The sequence below is a fragment of the Erythranthe guttata genome, chromosome 4 (assembly GCF_056151865.1).
Source record: "Erythranthe guttata isolate IM_541 chromosome 4, IM_541, whole genome shotgun sequence".
NCBI lineage: Eukaryota > Viridiplantae > Streptophyta > Magnoliopsida > Lamiales > Phrymaceae > Erythranthe > Erythranthe guttata.
In genome coordinates this window covers 6386371-6408388 of record NC_142536.1, presented here as the reverse complement: position 1 = coordinate 6408388, position 22018 = coordinate 6386371, and the positions used below count along the sequence as shown (strand labels likewise).

General features: G+C 33.6%; 3 protein-coding genes across 3 annotated transcripts; 1 reads left to right on the top strand and 2 right to left on the bottom strand.

The window, feature by feature from the left end:
- Nucleotides 1-137: 137 nt before the first annotated feature.
- KNATM (KNOX meinox protein) lies at nucleotides 138-2549 on the bottom strand. The gene is made up of 4 exons (XM_012997269.2): nucleotides 2249-2549; nucleotides 1681-1785; nucleotides 1441-1581; nucleotides 138-316 (listed from the first exon to the last, which is right to left on the bottom strand). Exons 1-4 carry the CDS (start codon nucleotides 2438-2440, stop codon nucleotides 269-271), a joined length of 486 nt encoding a protein of 161 aa, XP_012852723.2. The 5' UTR covers nucleotides 2441-2549; the 3' UTR covers nucleotides 138-268.
- A 4030-nt stretch (nucleotides 2550-6579) lies between these two features.
- Nucleotides 6580-10110, bottom strand: PYD1 (pyrimidine 1). The gene is made up of 7 exons (XM_012997349.2): nucleotides 9599-10110; nucleotides 8313-8576; nucleotides 8064-8234; nucleotides 7698-7810; nucleotides 7404-7590; nucleotides 7090-7199; nucleotides 6580-7000 (listed from the first exon to the last, which is right to left on the bottom strand). Exons 1-7 carry the CDS (start codon nucleotides 9869-9871, stop codon nucleotides 6844-6846), a joined length of 1275 nt encoding a protein of 424 aa, XP_012852803.2. The 5' UTR covers nucleotides 9872-10110; the 3' UTR covers nucleotides 6580-6843.
- A 3256-nt stretch (nucleotides 10111-13366) lies between these two features.
- LOC105972387 (potassium channel SKOR) lies at nucleotides 13367-19355 on the top strand. Its single transcript, XM_088816722.1, has 13 exons — nucleotides 13367-13841; nucleotides 14610-14834; nucleotides 14928-14991; nucleotides 15549-15888; nucleotides 16464-16759; nucleotides 16847-16927; nucleotides 17022-17120; nucleotides 17197-17418; nucleotides 17511-17699; nucleotides 17813-17888; nucleotides 18599-18896; nucleotides 19018-19136; nucleotides 19206-19355. Exons 1-13 carry the CDS (start codon nucleotides 13579-13581, stop codon nucleotides 19220-19222), a joined length of 2289 nt encoding a protein of 762 aa, XP_088672848.1. The 5' UTR covers nucleotides 13367-13578; the 3' UTR covers nucleotides 19223-19355.
- The last annotated feature ends 2663 nt before the right edge of the window (nucleotides 19356-22018 follow it).

Here is a 22018-nt window from a genome sequence, read left to right as displayed (position 1 = left end):
GTATATATACAGGATTGTTGTGTATATTGCTGAATGTTTGCAAAAATTGATTTTTTTACAAATATTATTTCTTTTTTGTATAAACAAATATTGATGCAATAACAAGTCAACATTCAACACTAAAAAGTAGGTAAATACAAGAATAAAATAAAAATGCATTTCGAAAATTAATAGTGGCCGAGTCATTGAAAAAAAAAATAGAAATAGAAATAGAGAAAATATTAGGGAATTAGTCAATGAAATTAATTTGATTGAACTGGGTTGGTGCTTAGACTCTTTTATTTGAACCATTTCTCTTCACCTGCTTCTCTAACTCCTATTAACACAAAAAAAATATATATATATATAAGCAATAAATATATATATATATGCATTATTCAGAGTACCATTAAATTAATAAATCATTGTTAAAAGTCATATACCTTTGTTAATTTCACCTACACCCCTTATAAATAGTAAAATTACAAGGACATCCTTCTTGGATGAATAAATATTCCAAATTAATTTTCTTTTTTAGATACTTCCATTTATACCAGTTACACAACTTCCGTTATTTCGATGAAGATTGAAGATGTCATAAAAGAAATTAAGTGAACTCCCTTTTTTTAATTTCTTAACCTTTTGACCGATGTTGACCAATTTTCTTCTTTAGCATGATGTTGACCATTTTGATAGATTGAAATTTGCCCTTATAATTTCAATTATCTAACATGTGGTGTAGGTGAAAATAAAGGAAAAATACAGTTTCAGTCCCTCACATTAGCACCGATTTCATATTTAGTCCCTCATATTCACAAATACATATTTAGTCCCTCATGTTTCAAAAATTCATCATTTTTAGTCATTTTCGTAAATTTTCCGCTAAAAGTGACGGAATCAAGCCTATGTCCATCAATGACTTAACTGACAGACTAACGGTAAATTGACGAAAATGACCAAAAACGTTAAATTATTGAAACATGAGGGACTACATGTGTTTTTTGTGAACATAGGGAACCAAATGTGAAATTGGTGCAAACTTGATGGACGAAAACTGTAATTTTCCCGTGAAAATAACCTCATATATATACTATTGGAGATATTAATATTAAATGATATATATATTCACTAATAGCTTAAACTTTTGGTAGAAGTGGTCGTTTGACATGGTATCAGAGTCATAACAAATACAAGGTCTTGAGTTCGAATCTCACTGCCACTCATTTCAAACATTTCAAGTCCACGACTTTTAAATGTAATTCGTATACACATAATGCGCGTTTAATTGATTGAAATGGTCATTCAACAATAAATACAATACATTGCATATACATATATATGAATCAATTTTTAATTCATACACATTGCAAATTTTGATTTCTCTCTATTTATAGGTACATGGTTAATATTGAGAGAGAGAGAGAGAGAGAGAGAGAGAGAGAGAGAGAGAGAGAGAGAGACCTGGTGGATGGAAGAAGAAGGAAAGTCATGAATAAGTAGGTCTCCAAGTTGAGAATACATTTGGTCAATGAATGCCATTGACTCTTGCTGTGGTTCCTCTATTCTCTCCTTCACCTTCTTTAGTGTCATACAGTATGCTTCCTGCACAATATTATTTTTTTATTTTTTTCCCACCACATTTTATTAAAATATCTTATTAATTAATTAACAACATATAACATATATAATAAATATATATACCATGAACTGGTCCAGCTCCGATTGATGGGATGCGAATAAGATCGGACGGTTGGGAAGTGCTGTTGAATCAACTACAATATTCTCCATCTTACCTAAGTAGCATAGCTGCAAAATTCCAATTTATATTTCCTTAAGCACACATGTTCATATATTTCTTTTCTTTTTTAATTAATTACCTTTTTATATATCGAGGTTATATAATTTACAACCTATATATTGTGTATATATATGGTTAATTCCACATGCAAGATTCAAGAATGATGTCCTATTTTTACACTAATTAATTAGTTGCATTTCTACATGAAAATTTATTTCCTTCCCAAAATCAAATTCGCCAATAAATATTTAACTAATTAATTCTTTATAATTAAAATAAATTATAAATTCGCCGATAAAATTATAATTGTGTTTGGAGGGTTTCTTCCTCAAAATAAAAAATTTAAAAAAAAAAAAGAAACCCTCATGAGAAAATGTGTATGACAAAAAACATGGTATGACAAAATATATATATATAAAACAAATTCAAGAAACATAAAAAAAAAATACACACACAGACACATAGACAGACCTTCAAGCAGTCCAAGTGGGAGTGAACCAATTGAGAATACAAAGAATGAGAAGCAATTTCTCTCTTAAGAATTATACTCTCATCATCATCACTTTCTCTCTCTAGAATATCTTTATTTCCATTAATAGTAATTTTTGAACTCTGCACCTTTTCCACTTCTTCAATAATATCTTCTCCTCCTTTCCTCTCCATTTATATCTATCTATCTCTTTCCCCACAAATATACATCCAATATATATTTGCCCTAAATACATCATTTATATATATACATGTATAGATACATATACATACATACATATGTATATATATATATATATATAGAGAGAGAGAGAGAGAGAGAGTGATTGATGGACGCATGCATGAGTTGTAATTAATTATAAATAGATATGTATATATGTTTGTTACAGTGATGAAAGGAACAATTCACAAGTTTCTTGGAGTACTACATTTCATAAAGATCCAATTCTCATCATCAATCAGTTGTTTTAACTGTTCCTTTTATTTATTTTTTGACCCTTATAATTAATTAATTTGCAGTGCTTGTCTCGGTGTTTCTCAATCACTAATAATTACTCCAAATTCATTACTGTTACTACCTTTAAGTACAATTTTTCATATATATTTTATATATATCTATAAATAAAAGTTATATGGTCGTCGCGTTTCTTGAATACTTCGTCAGGGGCGGATCCAGGAAGTTTTTTTCTCTGGGGCATGTATTGAAAAGATTAATATTAAATGATACATTTAATTCGCATGTACTTGAGAGGACGTATTGGGAACATTAATGTTCAACGATTCATTTCACTAGCAGTTTAAGTTTTTTGGTCTAGGTGGTCATTCAACATGGTATCAAAGTCAGGCCAAATGAAAGTTCATGAGTTCGAGCGAGGCTTGAAATGCAATTTGTCTCCACTGGAGGTGTGTATTGGAAATATTAATATTGAATGACACATTTCACTAACAGTTTAAGATTTTGATCGAGATGATCATTCAACAGCATGGTTTGCGAGGTTTCGAGGGCAATGCACCCTAATTCATTTGAATTCATTTTTTAGGGCTTACTTTAGAAAGCAACAATAAATGAGTAATTATTTAAATTTTAGTTATTGTAATACAAGCATATATTATTACCAAAAATCGTTAAATAATCGGTGGTAGGAAAGACGCAATCGTTAAATTTCATTAATTTTTTTTGATAAAAATACATAAGATTCTAAATTTTTGTTTAATTTTAGATTTTCGAGACGCGAAGTCCCATTTGTTTTCTATAAGTTACATTTAGAATTGTTTATATTTGTTTCTATTATATTAGGACAAATTAAAGAAATGAATTTTATTTATTTCACCGATGTTGATCCAAAATTTTCGTTTATGGAAGATTTTTTTCACGTCGATGTTTATGGAAAAACAATTAGAATTACTTATTCATTTTTCAAAAGGATGATTGTTTGTTTTTTCTTCAAATGCAAATTTAATTTCGATCGGATTCATTTGATTTTCAACATACTGATCATAAATTGAAAACTCTTATAAATAGTTGGTAGGATACTATTTAGAAAATGATATTTGATGGATTTCATATGGTAGGGAATATGCATTATCACCCATAAATTATCACAAGTTATTTATACTATAGTTTTTTTTTTTTTTTTTTTTTTTTTGGTAATGCAGGAACCCGCAGCCAACCATATAGGTGCACTGGGTAAACCTACACTCTCGTATAATAGCTTGCAAACCATACGAGAGATGTAAACCACACTAGGCTAACCATGTGTGACAAGCTCGACCTAGCGACCGTTGGCAAGGGGATTCGAACTTGGGTCAATTGACCAAAGCTCTCTTGCTCCAACCGCTAGGCCACCCTTGCGGGTATTTATACTATAGTTATTATCAATTGAAAGCGATGTAACTACACCAAAAAAAAATATGGAAAACTATAGCGAAGCCAGAATTTTCGATCAGGGTGGGGTATACGCATCGAGGTGTTTGGAGCATATTTTATTTTAGGGTTTTTAGCATAAAATAAAGATATATCTATAGCATTTAATCAAAAAAGCATACATTAAACTCTCTAAAATTATCCTAAAAAATAATTCAAGTAAACTACTTATTAAATTACAATCACCCTGATTTCAACACTTATTTTTTTTCCGTACATTTGAACTCTTAAAAATGGAAAGAGTTCGACAAAAACATGAAAACATTTGTCGATCCTAGTTACTTTTCAAGACAAAGTAGAAGACGGAAGGAAATTCTCAGGCGCGAAAACATAATTCAATGAAGTGAAAAGCCTTGAAAGAGGAGTCGAATAAGGTGAGAATTTCATGTACAACTTTGATTAGATCAAGAATTCAGAAAACTAGTAATTATTTTCATATAAAAACGATAGTCTTATTTAATAGGGGAAATTAGCTGGAAGCCCCTAAAAACTATTCTCTATAGTTATAAAGATAGACGGGTTTTGCTATTTTGCTAAAAGTCCTTGTGCGCTGGATCTGAGTCGATGCTGGTCTGGATTTTCTTTAACGGAATTGCTTAGCTAAATTAACAGTAACAGCGACGCGCTGATTAGCACAACTTAGTTATATTACAAGCATAACTTAGTTGTATGAATAAATAACAACTTAGTTAAAATAAACTGAACAATAAATTAAAACAAGAATGGATACATCTCACAATGCATACACATACAATTTATAAAACTTATTTACAGGGCTTAGTTATATTAATGGGCAAAAACTTAGAAATTAACACGTATTTCGTATATTTTTACTATGAAGTTAGACAGCTTAGAAAACTTATTTGCCCAACTTAGTTAAACTCAAGAAAAAAACTTAAATTTATGGTACGTACATCACCACCAACATTACCATCTGCCATCCCCAAACAATTCTTCATATTTTTAATTTTTGGTTGTCATAATTCTTAGGTTACAGCGAAAGGGAAGGGAAGTAACCAGAATCGTATGTGTGTGCAAATGCATGGTTGCGTATGCGTGTATGTAGGTGTGTGATCTTGTGCGTGTGCCCGTCTTTAGAGCTCTGCCGATGGCAGCGGCAGAGAGCAAAGATGGAGCAGATTTGATGGAGTGAAACGTGGTTGGACGGATCTGACGGAGTGAAGCGGTATTAAATGGATTTGAAGAAATGAAGGCGAGATGAAGAACGAAGAACTTTTAGCAAATTACCAAAACCCACCTGATTTGAAAGAGAATTAGTGCCGAATCTGCCGATTGATATTTAGCAAATTGCCCCTACTTAACATGTAAATTACTTTCTTACATCATATTTCCTATTTTAGTCATTGTGTTTACTCAATCCAATCATCTATATATGCATATATCAGCCAGATAAGCAATAGAAAAAGTGTACATATACAAAATCTTGGAAAGATGGGATGGATGAGAATAATATATCTAATAATCCAAAACTATCATAATCATGAGGCCTCTCTCTGCAATTTGGACAATTATATATTTTGGTGTATATCATAATTTTTGAGTAAATTACAACCATCTCCCTAAAGTAGAATTTATTTACGGAAGAACTCCTTTATTTTTTAGAAATTACATTCAGTCCTCTGCAGTTTGTAAATTTCTTATATTCATCCCACCCCCTGTAAAATGTTGCTACTGGAAGAAATCTATAAATGGCATGTAAGGGTGTAAAAGAGGCGAGCTCGAGCCGAGCTTGGTTGTTTCGGCGAGCTCAAGCTCGAATCCATTTTAACGAGCTCTTGCTCTTCGATTACTATTTTTTTTGCTCGAGCATGAGCCACTTTGTGAAAAGAAAAAAAAAAACTATTATTTTTAAAAAGTACAAAAAAAAAACCTATTTTTTTTATTATTTATATGAACTTATTATTTAATTTTATATTAATTAGAATTTCATATAAAACTCGCGAGCTCAAGAACAACTAAGAATGAGCTCAGCCACGACTCTTCAGAAAGCTCGAGCTCACGAACTCGTGCTCAAAAAAATTGAGTTCTTGTTCAAGCCGGCTTACCGAGCTCACGAGCTGTCTCAGCTCATTTACACCCTAAATTACAGAGGTGGATATAGTGATGAAAACATGAGGGAAATTTTCGTAAATAGACCTCACCTCAGGGGGCGATTTGTAATTTACTATATATTATATGATCCTCCTCACACCGACAATCACACACACCCATGTGGGTGTCTGTGGGATCAACAGTTCACCCTTAAAAAAAACACTGTGTTATTCACCTTAATTGCCATTTTTGTTAAAATACTTTAATTTCCCAAAAAAAACATCACACAGAATTTATTACTGAGACAAGAATCCAAAAAAAAGAAGTGAAAAATAAATAAGAACAAAAACAACAATTATTGACTGTATCATCTGTACAAATACACACAGGCAAAAGAAAATTCAACAAGAAAATTCAACAGTTATTGATTGTCACTGTCTACCAATCACATAAGTAGATACATTTTCACTTCTCCATTAATAGCAAAAGAAAAAAATAATCCTAGGGAGTTGTGGTTTTAACATAAACCATTTATTCTCATTTAATTAAAAAAAAAAAAAAAAAGGTACGACGAAGAGGGATTGAACGGTATTTACGCATTTTAGTTCGAAACCATGCTTTCGGTTTCCTTCACAAAACCATCTCCGGTCCAGTCTTTATCAGATTGTAATCCTTTCTTGATCGCCTTTCTTTCACGGATTGCTTCTTGTTGCATTCTCACTAAATCAGTATGTGTGGTGAAATACTCGAGCGAAGCCCTGCTCGTGAAAAAATGGAATAAGAAATGGGATTCATTAATTTAACAACGAAGGGATTAATTGAATAATAATAATAATAATAATAATACCCTCTGAAATCTTCGATGGATGAAAAATTGTGCTTTTTCATGAAATCTTGAAGCTCGGAGCAAAGAGTTTTTACGAGACCATACCCATGCATCATAACACCAGTGCAGACCTATAATCAGAGCTCTTGTTAGATAAATAAAAAATGACAGAAATCGAATATAATGAAATTGATGATAAAAGCCTTTTTTCGGATTTAGCATAAAGTTTTTCAATGTCATATTATATTTCGGAGTTCTGTTTTCGTTTCAATTTTCTTCGATTTTCTTTCAAGAATTTCAGAGAGAGAGAGAGTTAATTATAGTGGAGTGCAAACCTGAACAGTATTAGCTCCAAGAAGTATGAACTCGGCTGCATCACCACCTGTCTCGACACCTCCAATAGCAGAAAGGGAATATTCTTTGTCGGCAAATTCAGTTTTCATCATCTTTGCAATGCTCATCACTTTCGCAAGCGCAATAGGATGAACAGCCTTTGACGAATATCCACCAGGCGTTGAGTATCTAATTTTACAGATAAAGACACATTACAGATGCACAAAGTCGGAATTTTTTTTATTTTTTTTCTCGTGCAAAATAGCATCTTTAAGAACAAAAACAAAAACGCATACCCCTCCACACAAGGCTCCGGTCGCAATGTATCGAGATTAATTCCCATGACGCTCATGATTGTATTTATTGCAGCAACCCCTTCACATCCACTTTGCAGAGAAACTCTAGCAGGCTATATATACCCGCAAAACAAAACATTAATATTTAGCCAAAGTCGGAACTTCTGAGGAAAAAACTAAATATGCATATATACACATACACATGTGTGTGTGTGTGTGTGTGTGAGTGTGTTTATATATGTATGTATTGCAACAAATTCAACAATAACCGACAACACCAATTGCAAGTATTTCGCACAATTCCTATATAATTTTCTCTCATCCAAGAATACAAAACGATAATATCAGATTGACAAATATAAAAACCTGGGTAATATCGGTGATATTCGGTGTCATCTTAGCCCAAACGGGAATAGTTGCTTTTGCATTTATCCACCCACAAACTTCCTCCAACAAAGCACAATCTTGACCAACCGCAGCTCCCATTTTACGCTCCGGCATACCATGTGGGCACGAAAAATTAATCTCGAAAGCATCCTGTACAAGAATCAAGATTTGAATAAAAATTCATGCACTAAAGTAAGAAAACTAATTTTACTACTGTTTTTTGCTTACAACTCCAACTTGTTCGCATCGGTCGATGAGTTCCTCCCAATCTTCTTTGACGGGCTCTTCCATAATCGAAGCAATAAGAATCCTGTTGGGATATTCTTCTTTCAGACGTTTGAATTCTTTTAGCATTGTCTCTAAAGGCCTGTCACTAATGAGTTCAATGTTCTGCCACCCTATAATCTGTCCTTTTGCCGAGCCGTTTGCTCCGGCTCGTAACTTGGCATACCGAGGCGTAACATTTACAACTTTTGCAGCATCCAGCGACACCTATTTTTTAATCGAACGATTAAAAAAATCATGTTTCGATGAAAAATTACTAGTGAAATTGCATATAAAAAAAATATAATAATAAAATAAAATAAAATAAAATAAAAAAGAAAAGAAAAGAAAAACGGAGTAGATTACTAACTCTTCCAAATCCACTCCCTCTTTCATAATCACGAAAACTCCACTGTAAGTCTACCCTCAAGTTTCCTTTTTTTTTTTTCAATTAAAATATAAATTTATCAGATGACCGTTCGCTCACTGTAATCTTTGTAACGTTGGCAAGTAAAGAAATAGCCACAAACTACTAATTTAGTCGCAATTCACTAGTTTATTCGTTCAAATGCTTAAGAGTTATACTTCATTAGATTCTCCCCCTATTATGTATGTAATTGTTAAATTTTACATTACATACCATGATACACGCACTGCTTAACATCTTAACAGGGATATTTAAAATATAAGGTATTAAGGATAGCAAATTAATCAGCCGAAGTTACCATTTTTCTGTATAACAAACATTAATGAATGCTTAGGCTTGGTAAAATTATACAAGAGTTGCTAACTTAGTCATTTCATAGAGGAAAATTAAGTTAATTAACCTACAGCTCAAAACGAATCTATCAACTTCGACATACTTCACATCGAAATACGACAAGGATTAAAGATATTTACTATTGCGAACTTCCCAGAATTGTAATACCCATCCATATGCATTTACAAAAAACAATTCTGACATAATCGGACTCTCGCAATCTTAATTTGGTCCGAATTACTGACTATAATTGCTCACATATGTTACTTCATTCAAACATTCGATCAAATTCTAGAGCCGATTAAAGTGCTGAATTATGAAAATTATTCGATACAAAAACGTCGAAATCACTGAATTAAAAACACAATCCATATCAATAAGCTTATGAATCTATGATCCGTTATGAAACAAAGTTGAACAAGTAAATATAAAAAGTAATTCTACAGCTGATGAAATTGTTCAGGAAAAAAGGGTATATATATATATATACCGTTTTGGCGATGACGGCACCCCAACCTTCATCAAAGGCCCGTTTCATGACGGTGTAGTTGGTACCCGGAGGACCCGACCCGATCACAAACGGGTTGGGCATTTTCAACCCATTGACCACCACGCTGAGATCAGGCTCCGCATCGGACTGAGCGAACACCCTGAAATCGACTCGGTTTCTACCGGGGCAGCAGCTCCGACTCCGGCGCGGCGGCGCCACTTGAAAATCCGGCGACGAATTGCTGATCTGGCGAGCGAACCCTAGAGATGCCATGATCGAGCTGTTTTTTTTCTTAGTGAGGTTTTTGGAGTTTTTTGCTGGCAAATGAATATTTTGGAATCGGAGTTCAGTTTCTTAATAATGTGAGCTTAGAAAAGGGGGTTTATTTATTAATATAATATTAGTAAATGATTTGATGCTTACGTGGAAAAGATGATTACGATTAACTCCGATTCCCACACTCTTCCCTAGAAATTAGATGGGACTCGAAATTCCAAACTATTCTTTCTAATTTCTTTTGATTTATTGGATAATCCCTCACTAATTTGTAATATATAGACTTAGGCCACTCATTTCTTTTCTCATTTTAGAAAAAATCCATTATTTCTGGTTTCATTTTACATAGACCCATATAATTTGTATTATATATTATTTTACTCTTTTTAGCCCAAAATTTAGGGTTAGAGTTTAGGATTAAGCTACCAACTGTCAACACCAGCGACAACGTAGCATGCCCTTGGAGCTCCGATCAGCTTACTTTATATTAGTTGAGTACTTGATTTAGTTGATAAAGTTTTATGTGCAACTAACGGTCTTTTTCCACCAGCTGTCAGCGTCGGCGAGTCATCGGAGCTCCAATTAGTTGACTTGATTTAGTTTTCGAGTGGTCGAAGCTCCAATTAGTTTATTTGATTTAGTTGTTTGATTTTTTCCCGACAAGAGTGGCGAGTAGAGTTTCAACTAGCAGGATTTTCCGGCGAAGCAATTATCTATTGTAACTCTGATTAGTTGACTTGCATTTGTTAGTTAATTACATGATATTTTGTTATAACAATGGTCATGTAGACCTATTAAATAAAACTTACATGAGTATTTTGGGAACGTGAAATGACAAATGGTAGTTACTTTATAGTGAAGATTAGTAGGCCTATGTCAACTAAGCTCAATATATATATATATATATATATATATATATATATATATATATATATATATATATATATATATATATATATATAAATTCACCAATGTGTGTAACTTCAAAATCTAGAATGTGTTGACAAAGAGATGTGTAAATAATAAACATTATGAAGTTTATTTATATTAGAAGAGGGAAGGATGACCTTCCAAAGTCCAAACAATCGAAAACAGTCAAAGAAGCTAAATCACGAGCAAGGCGATTGCCATGACTTTTAATAAAGAAAAAAGAGAAAAATGAAAATAAATATAATAGGCCAAGTAATCAGCTCCCGGAGGTAAGCTAGCATCTACGTTTATATGGATAATGCCCCAATGTGGGGGCTTTTGCACGTTTTGATGAGCTCGTTTAGAAATGTTCAGTTGTTTAAATTGAGCGTTGGCGAAAGTTCAAAGTACGAGCAACACCATCCCATTTAGCAAGGACTCCGAACAAACTTTTTAAAGTTTATTTTTTTTTAAGATATACTGAATCTTGTCAATACTTTTAGTAATGTACTCATTCAAATATGGTATGATATGCTCGAAAAATTTAAGAGAATTTGGCTCGACACCCTTAATTTCAATCTTCTATATGCTCAAGTCCAAGAGATGGAATATTATTGTTATAGATCTCTTAACCAATTTAGTTAAATCAATTTAAATTACCTTTTAAAGGTATTGACTCAAACACTTAAGAAACTAATAAAATCTAAAAATAACTTATAAATTCTATACCTAAAGCTAAAATGCCTAAAAATGTATTTATAAAATAAGATCTAATAATTTATCAACTCTTAAAACAGTTTACCAGATGTAGAAGGTCATGAGTTGTTTAAAATAAGTTTAGCCAAATTAAATAAAAATTAATAATTTCTTTAATTTTATATATATATTTATTATTATGTCCATTTATTATTATATATATATTTTTTTTAATAAAAGTAAAAGATCAAATAGAATATAGAAATTCTCGCGAGCTCAAGCTCGTCGGAAAGCTTGAGCTCGTGAGCACAGACGTTTTGTCGAGCTACCTTATCAAGCTCACGACCCCGCTCACCTCATTTTACACCCTTATACCGCTATACGTGATATATGCGATAGATTTTCTTTTAAAGTAATCTTAGTCTTCCAAATATATGACACCTCTCTCTCTCTATATATAATATTCCTAACTTCAACCCAAAAATAACATTCATCCCATTGTTTAGCACAAGGGCGGTGGGATTATCACCAAATAATTGCAACATTTTCAAAAGTCAAAGTTGAAAAAGAAAACAAAAAGGAAATTTATATTCAAGAAAAAAAAATTAAAAGTTGAAACCTTGATAATGTATACACGTGATCGACAACCCATACTACTATGCCAGAAAAGTTGATCGTCACATGCCGTATTTACGAATACGGGTGCGCGAACGAATCGATTCGAACCGAACGCAAATATGATTATTTAAATTTGTTTGAATATGTATTGAACTTTAAAATTTTGGTCCGATAAAGAGTTGAGTAGAGTTCACTCTAATTTTAATGGAGTCGAACACGAATCAATTAAGCTCGATTATCTTGTTTTCTTATACATATTTGATCATTTTCTCTTTCTAATCGAATTTCTGAACTTATCAAATGAAATATGTGGTCAATTCAAGCTCAAAACAAAGTATACTATCGAATAATTGGTTTGATTTTCACCGTAGCTTATGAAACAATAATAATATAATAGTTAGATGCCAAATTCAAAGTGGTGTTATGTCGATTGAAAATATAAAAAGCCTTGGCATCAATTCAGATGCTTAAACAGAAAATTATAGAATAAATTTTCAGCACTGTCTAAATAAAGTAAAATTCAATTGTTTTTCAGCACTATCGAGGCACCACTTCCTGGACTTCATAAACCGGCAACTTCCTCCTCTACGTTCCCGACCAACGTCTCGCGTGGCAGAGCTTTTCTCTTCCGTTTGATACACTCCATTTTTTTGTCATCGATTTTGGTATTGTTATGTGATAGTTTATGTAATTGACTATATATAGTCGATTAATAAATCAACTATGTTTAATTTCTTTTATAGTCGAGTTATTGTTTGTAGGTCTAATATATGTTTATATTTTAATCAACTACACAAACATCATAGTCGATTTACGTCCAGTTTACTCCAGAATTTCGCGAAAAAAAAAACATAAGAAGAGGATTACCGGCCACTAACTATTTCCAAATGATGGACCTATCTCAATGCAATTTCAGAACGAGAAGGATTTCACTAATTTTAAATTTCTTAAATTCCATTAGGATTTTCGACGAGCCACCAATTTGAGAATATAACTATAATTCCTTAAATAATATGGGACTTTCTATAATTAGATCAAACTTTAGGCATTTTAATTGGGGGTTAGATGATAAACTTAGTTATTTACATCGGGCAAATTTGAAACATAGATTTTGATTAAATGACTACCCATTAAGTACACATAACATGAGCGTATGGGCACCAAATATAAATAACCAGTTATAGCATCTAATTTCCCGATTTAATCATAATTATTATTAAAGAAAAGGAAAAAAAAAGTAATAATAAAAGCACACCTCCAATTACATTTACACCTAACCCACCCAACCTCAGTACACCAGTGGAACCACACACATTCTTCATGCATAAAAGAGTAGTACTAATTAATAACATATATATGTCAGTAGTAAAGTGTTGTTATAAATAAGACAAAAATTGTACTATGATGAACACAAAGCAAGCTGTGGTTTTCACACAATAATTATCAGTTGACATGTATTATATTGGAGAAGAATAATTAAGATGCTGCATAAAAATAATAAAAGAGATAGTAATGAATCTGCAGGAGTGGATGATGATGATCAAGATTTTCAAGTTGAGGATCTGCGAGATTCGACATCCCCATCATCGTCTTCTTCGTCTTGGAAATATATGTTTCGGTTCAAGTTACTGCGTAATTACTATTCTAATAGACAAGAAGATTCCATTAGCACTTATACCAATACTCTTGCTCAAAGTAGGAGAGACCATTCCCATGGATTCATCATTCATCCTCAAAACTCTAGGTATGTGTTGTGTACTCTCTCTCTCTCTCTCTCTCTCTCTCTCTCTCTCTCTCTCTCTCTCTCTCTCTCTCTCTCTCTCTCTCTCTCTCTCTCTCTCTCTCAATATGAAGTTTCATGTTTGTGGCACTATAGGATGTATATAGGTGGTGTTATACATATACATGACACACACACACACACACACACACACACACATATATATATATATATATATATATATATATATATATGTTGTATGTGCAAGATTTTTGTTTTAGTTTGGGATCCAAGGTAAGCTTGCAAGAAATCACTAAACTTACTTGGAAAATTAAAGCTTTTCATGCTTCTTCACAATTAAATTATTTGGACATATAGTAATATATGAATCACTTTGGTGTAAGGTAGGGGTGAAAATCGGCGAAAAATATCGAAATTCTCATTTTCGATACTTTTGTCATCTTTTTTCTTTTCCGGAAGTAGAAAAATGACTTCTAATTTCGATTCCAAAAGTTTCGGAATTTAGAAATCCACTCTGAATTTCGAAAGCTTCCGAATTTTCATTAATCTTCATATTTATAAGTTTTGGAATATGTTAAGGAAATTTCCGAAAATTTTCCCAAAGTGTTCAAAAATACGTTTATATATCTAATAAATTTTAGAAAGTAATTATTGTATTTATATAAACTGCATATAATATAATATAGATATAGATATACATAAAGTCATAAACATTAACAATTTTCATGTATAAGTATATATTTAACATATATATAAGTAAACAAAATGCAGGTGGTACATTGCATGGACACACTTCATTCTGATATGGGCAGTGTACTCTTCATTCTTCACCCCACTCGAATTCGCCTTCTTCCGAGGCCTGCCGGAGAATCTTTTCCTTCTCGATATCGTCGGTCAATTCACTTTCCTCATCGACATTATTCTCTCATTCTTCGTCGGGTTTAGAGACCCCCACTCTCACTGCATGGTCGACGACCGCACCCGCATCGCCATTCGGTCAGCCCATTTAATTACCGTTCGAGATTCTTTTTTATTTACGTATGTTCTGGAGTTTCACTTTCTTGAAAAAACTCGATCGTATTAATGTAGGTACCTGAAGTCTCGATTTCCGGTCGATCTTCTCGGCTGTTTGCCATGGGATGCCATATACAAGGTAAAAATTCCTTCTTATTATACTAAGAAGGGATTAGCCATGATCAACTAAAGTGCAAATTACGGCCACCCCTGAGGTATATGGCCAAATTACGAAAAAAAATCCTCTTGTTTGGGTAATTCGGTTATTAACCGAACCAAATCTTATATCCAGTTCGGTAAACAGTATGAAATGTTGGCGTACCGAAATTTCGGTTCGGTTTTACCGATTTAACATCCCTAAATTTACCTCCGGAGGGATATTTTCGTAAGATAATACATAGTTGAGGAGGGTGGGTGTAATTACCCAAACAGGAGGGGAATTCTTGTAATTTGACCATAACTCAGGGGTGGCCGTAACCCTTAACGAAATAATAGGACTTTAATTTGTTTGATGTTTGGTATTCGCTATAACTTGTTGGGTCGACCCGCAAATATTATATTATCATGGCTTATCTTGCCTTCTAGGCGTGTTTTTTTATTAGACCATCGAAGGTCCAATAATATAATTACATTTCATTAGATTATTTAATTTTATCTTGGCAACCAAACGAGGCCTTACTGTATAAACTTGATCAGGCTTGTGGAAGAAAGGAACCGGTGAGGTATATGCTATGGATTAGGCTAAGCCGGGCGCTTAGGGTTACGGAATTCTTCGAGAAGCTGGAAAAAGACATACGTATCAACTACTTGTTTACGAGAATTATAAAGCTTTTCGTGGTTGAATTGTACTGTACTCACACTGCAGCTTGCGTATTTTACTATCTGGCGACTACTCTGCCTCCGTCGGAGGAAGGCAATACTTGGATCGGAAGTTTGCAGTTAGGCGATTATAGTTACGAGAATTTCAGACACATCGATCTTTGGACGCGTTATATAACCGCATTGTACTTTGCAGTTGTTACAATGGCAACCGTTGGTAAGCTCATTTTCATCTCGTCCGTGAAAACTAAATATTCCTTTCTTTTTTTCGAATTCACGATTGTTAAGTATATACTAGAAGTAATTCTAGTGGGACCCACAAATCTAAATTGTAGGGCCGTTACCCCTCGGGTCCTATGCTGCCTCTGCCACTACTAGGGGTGGAAATCTGAAAATTTTGGAAATTGGAATTAAAAAATCTTGTTCCAAAACCGGAAAATTTTGGATCAGAATGAGTGCATTCAGAAATTCCGAATTTTGTAAGCGTAATTTCCAGAAAACAATCGAAATTTTGGAAATTAAAATCGGATCAGTATGTATTCTAGTCTCGTTCATAGAAAAAAGAAAATCGGAAATTGGAACTTTGAGTATTAGAAATGAAAGATATATACTCTTCCATAATCGAAAATATTCGGATCGGAATCAGCTAAATTCGGAGTTTCAGTTCTGATTTCCACGCTTAGGCCCGCTAGCTACTTTCAAACACTCGATTTTGTTTTTTTTGGAAAACTTTAAGGTTATATAAGGAATTATATATATGTAACATGATACAAGGGAAAATGTATGGTGCAGGTTATGGTGAAATCCATGCTGTAAATACGAGGGAAATGATATTCGTGATGATTTACGTTTCGTTCGACATGATTCTTGGTGCTTATCTACTCGGAAACATGACAGCTTTGATCGTCAAAGGATCGAAAACCGAAAAATTTAGGGATAAAATGGGAGAACTCATCAAATACATGAACAAAAACAAGCTGGGAAAGAACATTAGCCAAGAGATCAAAGGGCACGTCCGATTGCAGTATGAGAGCAGTTACACCGACGCAGCTGCTCTTCGCGATCTTCCACTTGCTTTACGAGCCAAGGTTTTCGAGAATATATAAATAAATTTATTACAAAAATAGTTTATTTTACTAGATTGGTGTTTTTTTCTTAATGATGTCGTAATGCAGATATCAAACAAATTATACGAACCTTATGTTCGAGAAGTTCCTCTTTTCAAAGGTTGCTCGGATGAGTTCATCAAGAAAGTAGTAAGATATATACATTTATTCAACATTTATTATATAGTCTCGTTTATCGTATGTAACGAAAATAGCTAGTTTTATTCGCTCCGATTATATTTAGGCGATCAACGTACACGAAGAGTATTTTCTTCCCGGGGAAGTGATTGTCGAAGAAGGGAGTAATAGTGATCATCTTTATTTTCTTTATGATGGTAAACTGGTATGTTCTTTTTTTTTCTTTTTTTTTTTAAATTTAATAATCATATGAAACTTCTGAATAATTTTCGACTTCTTAGGATGGAGTAAGAAATCACGAGGAGACTGGGTTAGGACACGTTCCTAGTATACAAATTTACAGTTCGATCGGCGATGTGTCTGTTCTATGTGACATCCCGGAACCTCGTACGGTCCAAGCTACCGAACTATCGAAGCTATTACGTATAGACAAGCAAGCTCTTACAGAAGTTATCGAGACGTACTTTTCTGACGGACGTACCGTAATCGTTAATTTGCTTGAGGTTGATCGGCTTTTCGTCTTTGTGCTTCCTTAACTTGTGAAAAGTTAAGAATATAAAATTTGAAGTGTCGATTTCTTGTTATGTATATTCAGGGAAGAGATGATAGTCTTAGGAATAAAATATCGGAATCTGCTATGGTCGTGCGGATCGAGAAACGCGAAATGGAATCAGCTACGAGGCTGAATTTTGCTGCTAATGACGGAGATTTGCGTGCACTAAGACGTTTAGTCGAAGCGGGAGCTGATCCGAATAAGACGGATTATAACGGACAATCGCCTCTGGTATTATTTAAATGCCTAGTGTATATTTCATCGAGTGTAGCAAATATCCGAATATCAAAATGAATTATATCCTTATTTTCGACTAATATGGGACGTCGTTTATTTCCTCTCAGCATCGTGCTGCATCAAATGGCCACGAAGATATCGTTCGGTTCCTGATCGAAAGAAAGGTGGACATCAATCTTAGAGGTAAAATTTATCGAGTTTCTTGCATTTAGTAGTTAGTACGCATGTATTATATGGAATTGCTAAAAAATACCCGTATTATAAATACTAGGGTAATTTACGGCCACTCTGAGGTAGGATTAAATTATGAAAATGCCCATTTTGTTTGGGTAATTACAATCACCCTCAACTATGAATCTTCTTACACGTCCGTCTTTGCGGTGTCAAATTTAGTGGAATCTTCTAAATATTCTCAATTTTGTACCCGTTTTATTCCATTCGAGTTCCACATTTTGAAGCAAAATGATCATAAGATGTATTTTTTGGCTTGTATATATCAGATTGTAATGCTTAAGAAACTGCATTTTTGCAAAAAACGAGTACAAACTAAAGAACATTCCACGGAATCTAGAAGATTCTGTTGGGACGTGTAAGAAGATTCATAGTTGACGGAGTATTGTAATTACCTAAAAATGAGGGATTTTTTCGTAATTTAACATTACCTTAAAGTGACCGTAATTCACCATAATATTAACAACGATAACAACAACCTGATAGATGCATATATTTTTTTTAGCACACAACCCCTAAACAGTGAATTAGGGGGTAATTTGCTATAAAAAAAAAATTGCATCACATATTTATAACACGGGGAGTTTTTAGCAATTTTGTATAACACATGGGTGCTAAATGCAATAGTTGCTTGCTTCTAAGTGTTTACGCTGTTCTTCTAGATGATTCCGGAAAGACGGCCTTGTTTGAAGCAATAAAGAACGGCCACGATCGTGTTTCATCTGCATTGGTAGAAGCGGGGGCCACATTATCAACGGTCGAGAACACTGGAAATCTTCTCTGCGAGGCAGTTGCAAGAAAGGAGTTCGATTTTCTGACGAGGCTTTTGGCCAACGGCATTAATCCGAACTCCAAGAATTACGATCTTCGAACACCTCTGCATTTAGCTGCATCACAAGGCCTTTATGCAGAGTGTGTTCTACTTGTCGAAACAGGGGCCAGTGTCTTTTCAACAGACAGGTATTCAATCATTAAAAAAATTAGAAAATGGAATTTCAATCATATATACTTAATATATATATATATATATATAAGTGTGTGTATTGTTATATTCAAGAATTTACGTATTTGTCCCTCGTAGATGGGGAAGAACTCCGGTAGACGAAGCTCGTGTAGGGGGAAACCGCGAACTAGTTAAACTACTCGAAGATGCAAAGCTTATGCAAATGTCACAATTTTCTTGTTGCTATCAAAGTCAAGGTACAATTCTCTGTGATATTTAAAAGTTATTTATCTTGATGTGAAAAATAAATTAAAATTCAAATGCAGAGAAAATTAAGGACTAAGAGAAAAGTAACGAACAACGCATGTCGGGAAAACAGTAATCGAGAAAAGTTGGGTTTAATTTTATGTCCTTTTTTTTGTTGTAATTTTTGGTCTGTTGTTGTGGTAGACACATTGTGAGTTCTGCATCTCTAGTGTGTAAATTAGGCATTGGTAACGTTTGTTTTTTGACGCAAAATAAACTTTGTATGTTTCAAAGATTGTGTTATATATATATAATATAAAAAAGATGATTTATGCCCTCAATGATTGAAATGTGGTAAATGATGATGTTATTTATCAAATGGGCTTTTAGCAATAAACCCCTTGAATGAATAATAAATGATTGATATGTCCAACCCGTAAATCTTTATTTGTGATAACCCCCTATAAATATTAATTCCAATACTACCCTTTTAAAATTATACAATCTCCTACCCAATAATTGCACGTTTCTTGCTTTCCTTAAATAATGCCAAAATAATAGCAATTTTTTTCCACCTCAATATCCCAATTCCTTAAATTCAGCCAACTAATTAAAGAAGAAAATAAAAAAAAAGGGTAATTGGCAGTTTGCACCCTTGAATTACATGCATTTGGCACTTTACACCCTTAAATTGAAACAATAGCAGTTTGCACCCTCCAATTACAATTTGTTTGGCATTTTGCACCCTGCTACATGTTTGGCTGGAAAAATGACCTGCAACCAGTTTTGTAACAGTTAAAGAGGGGCCCCGTTGTCTTTCTCATTTCTCAGAAACCGATGAAAAACTTCCGATTCCGATTTCTCTTTACTGCCAAGAACTGTCATGTTGCTGAGTTTTAATTTACCATTATTTGCTTTCTTGCTTTCTTAATTTCTGTTAACAAAATATTTTTTAGAGAAAGAAGTCTTGATTTATGAGAATTGACATTGAAAATCAAATCCGGTGTGTGTGTGTGTGTGAACCAAAGACAGAGAAAAACAAATACTCAAATATAAGAATATGCTCATTTGGCCCCTAGTTGCCTCCTTGGTCTGTCGGAATTCACAATTGGATTCAATGGTATCAGTGATGACGACATCTCTCTCTCTCTCTCTCTCTCTCTCTCTCTCTCTCTCTCTCTCTCTATATATATATATATATATATATATATATATATATATGTGTGTGTGTGTGTGTGTGTGTGAAATTGATATGAATGTTCCTGCAGACTGCTGCATATTATATTGAATGGATAAGCTCAGTGTTAAGATTCAGAGTACCTAGATTCAAAGGGGTATCTAATAGATCAAGAGGAAATTAAACTAAATACAGTCAGGAGGAAATTACTGAGCGACGGCTATTCCTCCGCCGCCACCGGCGTCGGGGAGGAGAAAGTACGGCGGATGGTTTAAGCAAAAAGGTCTGCCTGGAATACGACAAATCCTTCGTTGGTGGTGACGGGAAGCAGCAATCGTCTTGGTTGGAGGAGATTGGAGAAGTATAAGGAGGTTGAGGATTTTGGAGCATCCGACGATGGCGGTTGAGGAAAAGTTAAAGGGTCTGGAAAAGATGTTTGGAACAGTGGTGGAAGAGGATTCGACGGGAAAGATGGTGAGGAAACTGTTAGAACCGGTTGCAAGTCATTTTTCCAGTCAAATATGTAACAGGGTGCAAAATGCCAAACAAATTACAATTGGAGGGTGCAAACTGCTATTGTTTCAATTTAAGGGTGCAAAGTGCCAAACGCATGTAATTCGAGGGTGCAAAGTGCCAATTACCCTAAAAAAAATCAGTACAATATCACATCTCCATAAAATCAGCCAACAAATTAAAAAAAATTAAAAATAGGCTTGATCACGTACAAATCAAAACCCACGAATTAAAAGCTTTGCAGAGTACAGTTTTATTTTTAATTTTTTCATTTAATTTTTTTTATTATTTTTTATTTTTAATATTTTTTTTTCAATATTTTCTTAAAATAAATTTAATAAAAAAATTGAATTTTTTCCAGACAAGTTTACTATGTTGAATATGACTATAGTTGAATATGACTATAATCTAATATGACTGTATGTAACTATATCAATTGTAGTCATATTCTTTCTTTATTTTGTTGGTTTTCGCATTTCCAACTTTAAATACCTGATTATATAGTGTAGTACAGTCATGTTTACTAAATTATATTAAAAAAACGAAGATCGTCTATTATTTACGAAAAAAATCCAATCAACATCCACAGAAAAAAATCACAATTTTGAATCTTGTTATTACAAGTCAACTTGTAGCCACACATATACATCGAAAAAACACATGTATCAATTCTTCAACTAAAAACAACCATTAGCATCATTGTAAATTAGAAAAAAAAAACCTACAGATCTTATATATGACTATGTACGACTACATATGACTACATGGTTGATTCTCTCCAATTAGTCTGTTTTCCGACAATTAATTCGAGAAAAAAAAAATCAATTAACCATGACTGTAGTCATATTAAGTATGTATTTATTCAATAACAGTGAGTCCAATGTGACTCCAATGTGACTACAATGTGACTACAATGTGACTACACTCCTAATTGCACTATGGGTTCCTCAAATTTCGTCGGCGTTGTTTTATTTGCATCAATCCGGTATGGGTTAGTGTTGAGGAGGCGGAGGCAAGAGTGTTTGGGGTATTGATGGGGTTGGGAGGAGGAAAGGCGTAACCCTAGATGGCGGCTGTGGCCGGTGGCTTGCATCTAGAACAAATAAAATGCAATTAAGACGACGAACAATTGGTAATATTGTCGGGCTCTCTTGAGTACTTCACCTGAGAAATATAAACAAAGTATGAATCTTAAATCATGAG